The 12,406-nt window shown below is 42.7% G+C and overlaps 1 protein-coding gene across 1 annotated transcript; it reads left to right on the plus strand.

The window, feature by feature from the left end:
* Nucleotides 1-7,337: 7,337 nt before the first annotated feature.
* Nucleotides 7,338-10,953, plus strand: GPR12 (G protein-coupled receptor 12). The gene is made up of 2 exons (XM_079136136.1): nucleotides 7,338-7,646; nucleotides 8,370-10,953. The coding sequence occupies exon 2, from the start codon at nucleotides 8,385-8,387 to the stop codon at nucleotides 9,387-9,389; it is 1,005 nt and encodes a 334-aa protein (XP_078992262.1). The 5' UTR covers nucleotides 7,338-7,646; nucleotides 8,370-8,384; the 3' UTR covers nucleotides 9,390-10,953.
* The last annotated feature ends 1,453 nt before the right edge of the window (nucleotides 10,954-12,406 follow it).

A 12,406-nucleotide genomic window follows, 5' to 3' on the forward strand; every position in this document is an offset into this window, starting at 1 on the left:
TAAACTTTCATTTTATAAACTTTTCATAACACTTAGACAAGGCTTAGACAGATACGGTTCTCAGATGCATACACATAACCTAGTCAGATATATTTAGCATGTCAACTATATTGTTATAACCTAAATAACAGTTGTTTACTTATCAGTTACAAGGTGATCATTTAAGACTTTAAAACAAGTAGAAACCCTAATTCCTTTAAGTCTTAGTTTCCCCAAGTAATAAAACCTAACAGATACAAGAAAATTATCTTTTTTTTTTTTTACAAATTCTTTAATTTGTCTTATAATTAGTTACACATGACAGTAGAATGCACTTTGACACATTATATATAATGGAGTATAATTTGCCATTCTTCCGATTATACATGATGTAGAATCCCACTGGTCATAAAATTATATATGTACACAGGGTAATAATGTCTGATTCATTCTTCTATCCTTTCCATCCCTTTATCCCTTCCCCTTACTTCAATCCCCTCTGCCTAATCTAAAGTAACTCTATTCTTCCTTTGCCCCCCAACCCATTGTGAATTAGCATCCGAATATCAGAGAAAACATTCAGCTTTTGTTTTTTGGGGATTGGCTTATTTCACTTTGCATGACACTCTCCAGCTCTATTCATTTACCAGCAAGTGCTATAATTTGATTCTTTTGTAAGGCTGAGTAAAATTCCATCATATATATACCACATATTTTTATCCATTCATCTGTTGATGGGTACCTAGGTTGGTTCCATAGTTTAGCTATTTTGAATTGAGCTGCTATAAACATTGATGTGGCTGCATCTCTGTAATATGCTGATTTTAAGTTCTTTGGGTATAAACTGAGAAGTGGTATATCTGGATCAATTGGTGGTTCCATTCCAAGTTTTCTGAGGAATCTCCATACTGCTTTCCATAATGGTTGCACCTATTTGCATTCCCACCAGCAATGTATGAGTGTACTTTTTCCCCCACATCCTCACCAACATTTATTGTTGTTTGTATTATTGAAATTATTTTGATATATAAGAGCAGATCAATGTTTTAGACCTTGTTTCATATTAGTACATTAAAGGTCAAATAACTTTAACTGTGTTAATTATAGCCAATTTAATCACAAACACAAACTTTTTGAGATATATCTTTGCAAAAATTCTGTAACTTACATAAACATTCATAATGTCTTTACATCCTTAGTTTTGTCCTCTTTCATCTTGGACTTTAGCACAAGAGTATTACTTTATTAGACAAAATACATTCTTATCCAGAAACATTTTTCTAACCTTCTAATTTTCTATCCTAAAATATTTTCATACTTCTTTCTTTTGTGTTTTGTACTTTCAGAGCCTTTCTTAAATTCATATTCTGAAACAATCCTTATAAATGTTATTTGTGCATGTAATTTAAACAACAAATTTCATCATAGGACAGAGAGCAGACAATTTGGCATCCACAAAAACTGTATCTTAATCTTTTCTCTCACAGGTGACATTCAAGGGGTTGGAACACAGGATACCTTTGAGCCTTCCCTGTCTACCTTATCATTATCATGATGTGATCAACTTTAAGTGAGTTTCCTACTGTCAACTGTACTCAGAGGCTCCTTTGGGGCCTTTTATAAGACTAGGCATATTGAGGCCCTTTCCATTCTTTTCTTTGGGCTTCCTGGAAGATCCCTTTGCAGAGACTGCCTACAAAACGCAGGTTGGCCTTAGTTTTTGTCTTTTTCTTTTCTGGGAGCCGTTGTTTATTTTGCCAGTCTCCCCATGCATCTAGTTTGATGGGATACTATTATAGCAAGAACTTCTTTTCCCCCAGTGATGGATATCTCCTGGCCAAATGGAGTGTCCTGTCAGATCTTTAAAGGGGAGACTATTCTTGTCCCCAGGTCATAACTGACAGTACTGGAACCTGCTGCCATATCCTTTGTGGCCAGCAGCCTCCACCTTCCATGGGCAAAAGGGGCTGGAAGGCAGGGCAGAGGCCAGGTTCTCTTTGATCATTTTTCTACAGCTCAGGCAACTTTTCTGGTTTTTTTTTTTTTTTTTTTTTTCTTTCTTTTTTTCAAGTTGAGAGTTAGTGTCTCCGGTGACATGATCTGCGGCTGCCTGGGGCCAGGCTGAGAAATCGTGCTCGGAGTGCCAGTACTGGGTTTAAAAGATTAAAATCTTTTTTACCCCTTTCTTCTGGGGTCCTGCTATCATTTTACACAGAGGAAGTGCCTTTTGTCACCTTCAAGTTAGTTCCTGATGGTTCAGGCCCCTTATCATTCAACTGCATAAATGCCTGTACACACAGAATCTCTTTACCCATGACAGACCAACTTCAATGTCGAGATTGTGTAATAATACAGAAAAACCATCCAAAGGCAAGATTGTGTTAGAGCAAACCATCTTTCTCTTAGACAGGCTTACACTTATACATGGCCCATTCAGCCAAGATCTTTCTGCTCAAGAGACTATCGGTAAGATCAAGGCAGCCTGGTCCTGTCTTCAATGACCGGTAACATACCAAAACACACACACACACACACACACACACACACACACATACGAAAGAGGATCACCATAACCAGGGCTGAAAGACAGGAACCTTTAAATTGACCAGCCAAGATCTTTCCCAAGAGATTACCTATAGGATCAATGCAGTATTGGTCATGTATTAAAAGGGGCAGTAACAGATACAAAAACAAAACAAAACAACAACAACAAAAAACCAACAAACACAGTCAGATAACCAGCGGGAATTCCCAAACCCAAGGCCAACTAACAGATGAGAACCTAGAACAGATCAGAAAGAAGTAAATATGGCTAGGCTCCCAAGTCTGGCTTAACCATGACTCCTACACCACTGTGCCACAAATATCCCCACAAAGAGGGGCCAGATGTTCCCAAGAGGAACAAGATGTGTGGAATCAAGTGTCTCAGCATGCACATTGTGGGGACTTACCAAATGGTCAAGGGTGTCATGACTTTATTGAGTTCGGTCTCCTGTTTCTCAGAGTGGACGATGATGGAGCTTCCTGTACTGTTCAGGCAGGAGTTCCCTGAAGCAAAAGGAGGTTCAGCTGCTGCTGGGACAGTCCTTCAGTCCCTCTTTTACTCACAGGTCTTACTCTGGTTCAACCCAAGGCAAACTCACTGTCTCCTAACTCTCCTGAAGTTGGCTCTTAGCAAGTTTGCCAGGATCTTACATTCTTAGCATGGAAGTGGGGTTCCTTGGACAGCCAAGCCTGCCCAAGAAAGCTGGAGTGCGGGTTGCTCTTGGGTCTCATCTGGAGTGCCAAATTCGTTGCTGAAAGCTCAGTGCTTGTCCATGATGCCAATCCAATAATGAGGACATGGTTTTGAGAAAAAGGAAAAAGATGGTTTATTGCTTTGCTTGCAAAGAAGGAACACAGGGAACTTCTGTCCCAGAAGCTGTGATTCTAGGAACAATCTATTTCTCAAGAAGTGGTTACATGTATATATTCATCTAGTATATATTCATCCTACTCTACATTTGCAAAATATGCACTTTTCTATAAGTCATTTATAAAATTACTATATGATAAAGAAGCAAATAAAATTAAACTTCAATTGGAGATCATGTTTTATTGTCAGGTGTGATCTATACCCTTGGATACAGACTAAAGCATGAGCAAACCTTGTTCAAAGAGTGCAGCAATTAATCAAACCTATGAAAAATGACTAGTAATCATTAATACAAGTAAGAAAGAAGCTGACTAGCAAAATTTCAGCATAGATAGCATATATTGTACCACACTGGTTCTGTTTATTTCTTGCTCCCACCAACAATCTGGGATGCCTTCACAATTTACAAATTCAGTGATGAGGAAGACCTGCAGTTTTAGGATATGGTCTCCAGTTTTAGGATGGCAAAGATGCTATTCATGATTAAGACAGACAGAACCTTTATCACACAAAACAAGAACTGTTAGTATTGGTCGTGAAAGTGCCACACCATATGGGAAGGTTTACAACCTCTTGCTGAAATTACCAAATAAGTGAACAAAATTGATGAAAAGGCAACAAGCATCACATACTGAGGGCATCTGTTACAGTGTCCTGCAATGGGCAGTGACTAAATTGAGAAGACAGCTACACAGACACCTCCTTTATGGCTCTCATTACTGAAGGCTGTGCAAAACTTCCGGATCTGCCCAGCTGATTCCAGGCTGTAGAGGACACCCTGGATTTTGCCTACCTGGTATCTCAACTCACTTTTCCTCTGGAAAAAAAATGCTCATTTGATGAAGTTCAGATGGGGTATTGTGACAGTCAGCTTTTCATCACTATAACCAAATATCCGAGATAATTAACTCAAAAGAGAAAAGATTTATTTTGGCTCAGAGTTTTGGAGGTTCCAGTCCAGGATGTTTTGGTCCCACTGCTTTGGGCCTGAGACAAAGGAGCACATCTTGGCAGAAGCATGTGGTGTAGCACAACTGCTTACATCATGATCCAGGGAGCAAAGGGGACAGGGAAGGGTCTGGAGTCCCACAACTCCCTTCAAGAGCACACCGTCCCACAAGGATCTAAGGACATCCCACTAGGACCCACCTTCTAAAGTTTCCACCACCTCCCAAGAGCACCACCCTAGGAAACAAACCTTTAATACCTGGACATTTGAGGAATATTCAAGAGTCAAACTGTAACAGACCTGCATCATAGGCCTCTGTACGCTACCCAGGCCTGGCCAACTGGTCTATTCATCCCTTTAGCTACAGTGGTCGGCTGGTAGCTGGGCACATAGCCTAGCTCATGCCAGGGTTCTCTCCCTTGGATCCCACTCTGCAAGTAAGGAAGATGGTCCCAGATGCAAGCCTTGGGCTGCCTAGAGCCACTTTTCATGGATTCATGAAGGAAACCTATCTGAAATAGGAAAGCATGAGGCCTGCAGACATAGAGACACAAAAACAAGCTGAAATACAGCAGGGAGGAACTGACGGCCAGGTGCGGGGCACCTGCTTCTTGTAGTCTCTCCTTCCTCCTCATGAGACGCTCTAGATCTTTCTCAGCTATGCCAGACAACAAAATGCCTTTTGTTCTTAAGTAGTTGGAATTGGATTTCTGCTCCTTGGCCACAAAATATTTGACAAACATGCCAATAAACATGGAATCAGGATACAGTAAAGTTACAAGTAATCATTTGAGGGGAAGGGCTAAGGCCACAGAACAGTCGATACGGCTGATGCTGGCCGCCTGGAGGAGCTGGGCATCCTCGCTGCTCTTTGCTGCCAGTTCCTGGGCTCTGCCATGTGACACAGGTATATGTTTCACAGTTCCTTCCTTTAACTCTCCCCAGGTTTTACTGCAAAATTCCACACACCTCTGCCATCTACCTCAAAACCTTTTTTTCTTGCCCAGTTCTCACTTTTGTTATCTTATTTCCCAAACACATTAAAGAGTAAATTCCACTCCTGAAATCTCTGTGAAGTCAGGACCCACCTCAGTGTTTTTGACTATGAGGGTCTACCAGGCCCTAGGTATTCGCTTTCCCTGAACTCTACAACCAATGTGAGTGAGGCTTCTAAAATTTTAGCAAGTAAGTGGAGCCACATTCTGCTGAAACTACCATGCATATGTTAAATAGTTGTTCATTTTTTGTTGATTTACTCTAAAATGATTTATTTATCACAAGGAAATTGAGAGGAAGTTATATATCCCTTCATTATACCATATGCTGCCTTGCATTATTGTAGATTGTGTGTACGTGTGTGTGTGTGTGTGTGTGTGTGTGCATGTACCAGACCATTCATGCCTGTGAGCACAGAGACCATTTCTAACCTGCATTTGTACACCCAGCTTTTAGCACAGCTCTTTGGATGAAGAGACGGCTGATGTCTAGCTACCATGTACAAGTGACTCAACACTCCATAGAACTTAGCTTCTGGATGTGATCCAAGGACCAACAGCATTAGTATCCCTGGGAAAGAGTGTTGCAAATGCAGAATCTCGTTCCACCTCTGAATTACTGGTTTGTAAACCAGGTGCTTTGTATGCAAAAGAAAGTTTGAGAAGTGCTGTCTTAGGGAACAGAAGACCCAGAAAGAGGAGAGAGGTGACAAGACAAACCATGAAACAAAACAAAACAAAGTCCGAATAATCCAAAGCAGATTTGTCTAGATGGAAAGTTCAAACTATTTTGAAGAAAGTGAGTGGTCTTAGATGGCTGGAACAGGTGTGTCAAATTGAGGAACCACACACCTGGAGAAGTGTGTTGCTGGGGGTGGGAAAGAGAATTGACTGGGTACAGGAAGTGAGAAATGAGGAAAACTGCAACTGGGGAGGTGAAGCAGATAGACTGCCATGCAAGCTGGGACAACGTTGGAGTCAGAAACTGATTGATGGGAGAAGGAAAGAGAAGGGAGAAGAGAGTTAAGGAGATTCTGAGTCTGCTGGACTGCAGTAGAAACGACAGTGAGCAGGAGGGGAAGGCAGATGACTCCTGGGATGATGCCCCTGTAGGAAGGACTTCTAGGATCCCGGGACCTGCACACCATCTCTGTTCACACAGAATAGTGTGCCTTTTCTTTCTCCCATTTTTAAGCTGGGAGACAATGTTTAAATTTAAGAGCTGTGAGATTTTTTTTTTTTTTTTTTTTTAAATCCAGAGGGGATGTGGACTCTTGAAAGCAGACCGCTACTATGAGGTCCTTAATCTTAGAATTGATTGATGTGGTAAAGTGAAAACAATAAATTAACAGTGCTACTGCAGCACCTAAATGAACCGAGTTTTGGCCAGCATCCACAGGAAGCTTCTGCAAAAAAATGAGTTTTTGTAAATGATTTCCTTTAGAAAGCACAGCTCAAGGAGCACTTAATAAGTGCAATTCGGATATAATAATGATGATCCACATAGCCGCAGCATATATCCAGTTAAGCATATGTTCCTTGGGAACAATAATAACGAACGAGGTTGAGAATACATCTAAGGAAAAGGGCCCCTTTGCAGGTGGACAATTCTAAAACAGCTCCCTGAGAATCTTGCTCTTTTAAGGATCGGCCTCCCTAACCTGGCCACTCTGCACCTTTTGCTGATCCCGAATACAATATCACCCTAAGCAATTCTTTCGGTCATAAATGTACCAGTTTAAGAAGAGGAGCTGAAAAGTCTGGCCTCTGGAGAGTAGGACTCTCGAGAGAAATCACAGGAACGAAATAGGTCACGGGTTCTCAAGAAGCGCTCCCCTGTCCCGCCAGGGTGCTGGTCCTGAGCTGCCAGCTGGGGTGGGGTGCGGGGCGCAGCAGGCGGGACAGAGTGACCGAGCATTTCTCAGGCTGTGGTCTCCCTTCGCCCTCCGCCCCGGGCAGCCCTCCACTGCCCGCGCCCCCGCGGCAGCCCAGACCTATGGGGGCGCGCGCTGCCTCTCGGGGCTCCCGCGGGCGGGCGCGCGCGAGGCGGGGGCGGGGGCGCGCGCGCGCGGAGAGCGTGCGACAGGGCGGGCGTTGTGGGTAGAGCTGGGCTCGAGAGCCAAGCCCGCAGCTCACCTGCCACCGTGCAACTCACCTGCTGCGGAGTGCGAGCCCCGCGCCCTGCTGGCCCACTCTGGAGCGGGGCCACCGCCCCTCGCCGCCGCGGGCACCAGCGCCGACATGCCGCACGAGTAGCCCGCGCTCTTTGGAAGCACCAGAGGAGACCTCTTGATCCGCGCGTGCCAAGGTGACCCCCCCTCGATGACCCCCGCCCCCGCGGGCCGTCCGTACCCGTGCCCTGTCTGTCACCCTCGCGTCTGCCGCGCGTCCCCGCCGCCAGGGGAGCGGCAGCAATGCATGGGCATCCGTCTGTCTGTCTCTGCACCTCCATTGCATACACCTGCCTTTTGTGGTCTTCTCTGACTGCCCCGTGCACAGGGCGGGAAGTCTGGGACCCCCTCTTTGTTCTGGTGGGGTGTGTGTTTGAGGGTGTGCACGCGCGCGAGGGATGATTTTGGAAGGTGGGAGTTCGAGGCCATTTAAATATTCCATCGAGGATGGCGGTCCCCGACTCGCGACTTGCGGCTGCCGCGTGGTGTTTTCAGCAGCTGCCCAGATGTGAAACAGTTGTTCGTTTTCAGCATGCAAGATGTGATTCTCAAATGTGCAATCCCAACGCTTTGGCGAACAGACCGCTGCGAGTCCCTGTGTGCCCACATCGCTCACGCCCGTGTTTTGGAGTCCTGCCCCGTGTTTTCCCCAATGCCAAACGGCATTTTTGTTGTGGGGTTTAATCCACGGAGACTTTGGCTTTTGTTTTATTTCACCAGTGTACAGTTCCCAAAGCTTGTGGCATTTGACACTGGTATCTGAGTTGGGGCTGGCTTTCTGTTTGTGTGTGTGTTTTGCATGATCTTGGACTGTCACCGTGCTATACCTAAACATTAAAAAGCCTGTCTTTTCGTTGAAGAGGACAGGGGTTAAAATGAATGAAGACCCGAAGGTCAATTTAAGCGGGCTGCCTCGGGATTACTTAGATGCCGGTGCCACCGAGAACATCTCAGCCGCTGTCTCCTCCCAGGTTCCTGTTGTAGAGTCAGAGCCTGAGCTGGTAGTCAACCCCTGGGACATTGTCTTGTGTACCTCAGGAACCCTCATCTCCTGTGAAAATGCCATTGTGGTCCTTATCATCTTCCACAACCCTAGCCTGCGAGCACCTATGTTCCTGCTGATAGGCAGCCTGGCTCTTGCAGACCTGCTGGCTGGCATTGGACTCATCATCAATTTTGTTTTTGCCTACCTGCTTCAGTCAGAAGCCACCAAGCTGGTCACCATCGGACTCATTGTCGCCTCCTTCTCCGCCTCTGTCTGCAGCTTGCTGGCTATTACTGTTGACCGCTACCTCTCGCTATATTACGCTCTGACGTACCATTCAGAGAGGACGGTCACGTTTACCTATGTCATGCTGGTCATGCTCTGGGGGACCTCCATCTGCCTGGGGCTACTGCCTGTCATGGGCTGGAACTGCCTGAGGGACGAGTCCACTTGCAGCGTGGTCAGACCTCTCACCAAGAACAACGCTGCCATTCTTTCCGTCTCTTTCCTTTTTATGTTTGCACTGATGCTTCAACTCTACATTCAGATCTGTAAGATTGTGATGAGGCACGCCCATCAGATAGCCCTACAACACCACTTCCTGGCCACATCGCACTATGTGACCACCCGGAAAGGGGTCTCCACCCTGGCTATCATCCTTGGGACCTTTGCTGCTTGCTGGATGCCTTTCACCCTCTATTCCTTGATAGCTGATTACACCTATCCCTCCATCTACACCTACGCCACTCTCCTGCCGGCCACCTACAATTCCATCATCAACCCTGTTATATATGCTTTCAGAAACCAAGAGATCCAGAAAGCCCTCTGCCTCATCTGCTGCGGCTGCATCCCGCCCAGCCTGTCCCAGAGGGCACGGTCGCCTAGTGATGTGTAGCAAGCAGCCTTCCACCTAGAAGGACACTGCCTATACCAAGCACTTCCACTGCCCACCCAATGGTTGATGTGCTCCCTTCAATTCTCTGCATTGGATTCTCTGTCAAGCCACTGGGGCACTTAGCATTGGTGAAGCAATGGCATCGTTTAAATGAGTTAAGTGACTGATTGAAAATGATGTTACCAGTGTTGTCACCTTTTCAAAAAAATTGTTGACTACTCTGCTCAGCATTACTTTTGTGTTTGGGAGTAAGGATTTTGTTTTGTATTCTATTTGGGGGTGTGGTTTTTGTTTTATATGGTGGTATGTGGGAAAGGAAGGGATATGACGTGGCCATGATGTTAATTTAAGTAAACAAGTTCCAGAGTTTTTACCTGGACTTTAAAATAAATCTGAGTTACTAAGGAAAATGGAGAAGCAATTACTTTTTCTGAACTTTCTTTTTTAAAAAATGAAAGTAGACTTTCAATGTTGCATGTATCTTACAGAATATGATATTTTCAAAGCCAACAAAAATTATTTACATAATTATGCTTGGAAGGGATCTGTTTCTCTTAACATAAACTCAGTAATGAGTTACCAACACTGAAACCAGGAACTCATTCTGATTCATTCTTTCTTTACTTTGAGCAATTACTGTTAGTAAGAATTACTTTGCAATTTCTACAAATGCTGCAACTCCTTCTGCATGGTGTCCTGTGTTAGTTAGACCATTAGTTTCAAATGTTGCCATGTGAATATAGAATTGAGTCATTTTTAAGTACAGTTTTTCAATACATCCTTTCTAAAATAAATTGTATATGAAATAGAATTGATTAGACCCACTATTGTAGTTTCATAAGGTCTGATTGTTTTCAGGAAACAAAACAAAAATATTAATGATAACTGTTGAAAGTAGATTAAATTTAATTTAATATGTTCTGAAAAATAAGTTAATGTGAAACTCTCATGAGTTACGCAAATATCACCTTTCCTATCTCTAAGAACATATTAGTGGTTACTCTTGATTGAGATAAATAGAATTGAATAGTACAGACCAAGTTTTTCTTATTTATATTGTCTGTAGCAAAGAATACATTTGAAACAGGTGGTCTCCTATTTTAATGATTAAGTTTGTGAATGCGCAACATACATACATGACTGTGGCATGTATCTCCTACATCCTGTGAGTTCACAAGTAGAAAAATTGCATGGTTGTTCATGAAAAGTTAAATTCGAACTTTCCTTCTATTCACACATAGATACACACACATACCTAAATGCAATAAAAATTGTATTGTCTGGTTTCAGAAAGCAAAGATTGCCTTGGGAAATTGCACAGAAAAATTTGACTTTAAACATACTTTAAAGTCATGAGTCTGCATGATGTTTCTGTTAATGCAGAAAGATGAAGACACAGTTACCATTGCTCTATTTGTAATGAAGTTATACAGTCAGATAAATTTCTGGACATCTCATCAACATTCCCATGGCAGCAAGATCAGTATTTCAGGGCCCTTGGGGGGAGGGGTTGTTTGTGATAATTTAACTGCATTGGTTTGTTCCAAATATTACTCCCACAGTGGTCTCATCTCTCCAAAGCCTCTTCTAATGTAGCACAAGTGTGACTGAATCCTCTACTTGAATCTGTGTCTCCTCCCTGAGGTTACTTAGGGAAGTGGGAGAGGGACTGAAATATTTAAGAATTGAGAAAGGATTTTCAATACATCTCACTGTATGATCAACCTAATCAAGTTGATGCCTTCAAAATATATTTGAACACTGGATAGACTTGGTAGATTGAGTATGATGAGTCTGTTCATGTTTAATCACTTAAAATTTAAGAGCTTCTCTCTTTGAGGAAGTGACAAAGGTAAGTGTTTTGATATGAATTGGGGAATATTGATAAAGAGGTTTAAAGCAATAAATGATGCCTCTGTAGGAATTGTGGCTCCCATTTGCATATTTCAATAGTAAGAATTATAAGGATAACGATATGAACTACTATTGACAACATATTGCTTTCTAAGCCCCCTGCTTCAAATTTTATCTGCTCTTTAGCTTTAGTCACATAAACACACTCTGGCAGATCAGAAAACTAGGACTGGAAGGAGAGGGTACGAAATGTGCTAAGTCCACAAAGCCACAGGGTACATCCAGAATTGGAAGTCACTAAAGCCTAAGTCTTGCTCTTTGCACAATGCTGGTTGTCAGGGCAAAGGAAAAACTACTTTTTAACATGTTATTGTTACAAAAATTTGGTTCTACAATTAGGAAATAAAGTTTCCTGTTTAAAATGACATGTGAAATGATAGTCAATGTGGCTGTAAGTAAAGGAGGTCTGTTTGTACCGTGCTCAGTGTAATGGTCTTACAAATACTAGCCCCATGACTGCTTTTGACCCGTTTTTAAAATAACAGATTTCAGTTAAGGGATTTTTCAGTTCAACTCTAATGTGTCCGTACTGTTTAAATTATGAAGATTTGGGGATGTGTAGGTGGTTTTCTACAAGGTTTCTTTGTTTTTATGAGGTTAATCATTAAGAAATGTGCACGTATGTCAATGTATATGTACATGTTTTATGTGTGTGTATGCATTCATATGTTCAATAACATTTTCTTGCAACAAGACCAAATACATATGGAAAAATGTCAAATTTCCAACAGCTCTGAGGTAGCAGGTAATCTTTTATTTCATGTAGTTACTATTTCTAGTTTACAAGGAACTTATATTATTTTCAGTACAGTTGTCTTTGAAGCCAGAACGAGTTACTTAACCTTATCAGAATCCTTAGTTGAGGCTAATTACCCAGGTGTGGTTAGCCAAAGTTATGTTTCTTTTTACACCTTAACTCTTTATTCCTTTTTATCAATCAAGTTCCTTTTTCCTTTTTTGTGGTGCTGGGAAATGAATCCAGGATCTTATACGTAATAAGCAAGTGCTGTACTACTGAGTTACACCCAGCTCAAGTTTGTTTCTTTATGGTAAAGTTTGTTTTTTCCTGGTTCCTGGGCAGACGTAACGAGGAGAGGCAGAGC

The sequence above is a fragment of the Sciurus vulgaris genome, assembly GCF_902686455.1.
Source record: "Sciurus vulgaris genome assembly, chromosome: 4".
In the NCBI taxonomy this organism is placed as follows: Eukaryota; Metazoa; Chordata; class Mammalia; order Rodentia; family Sciuridae; genus Sciurus; species Sciurus vulgaris.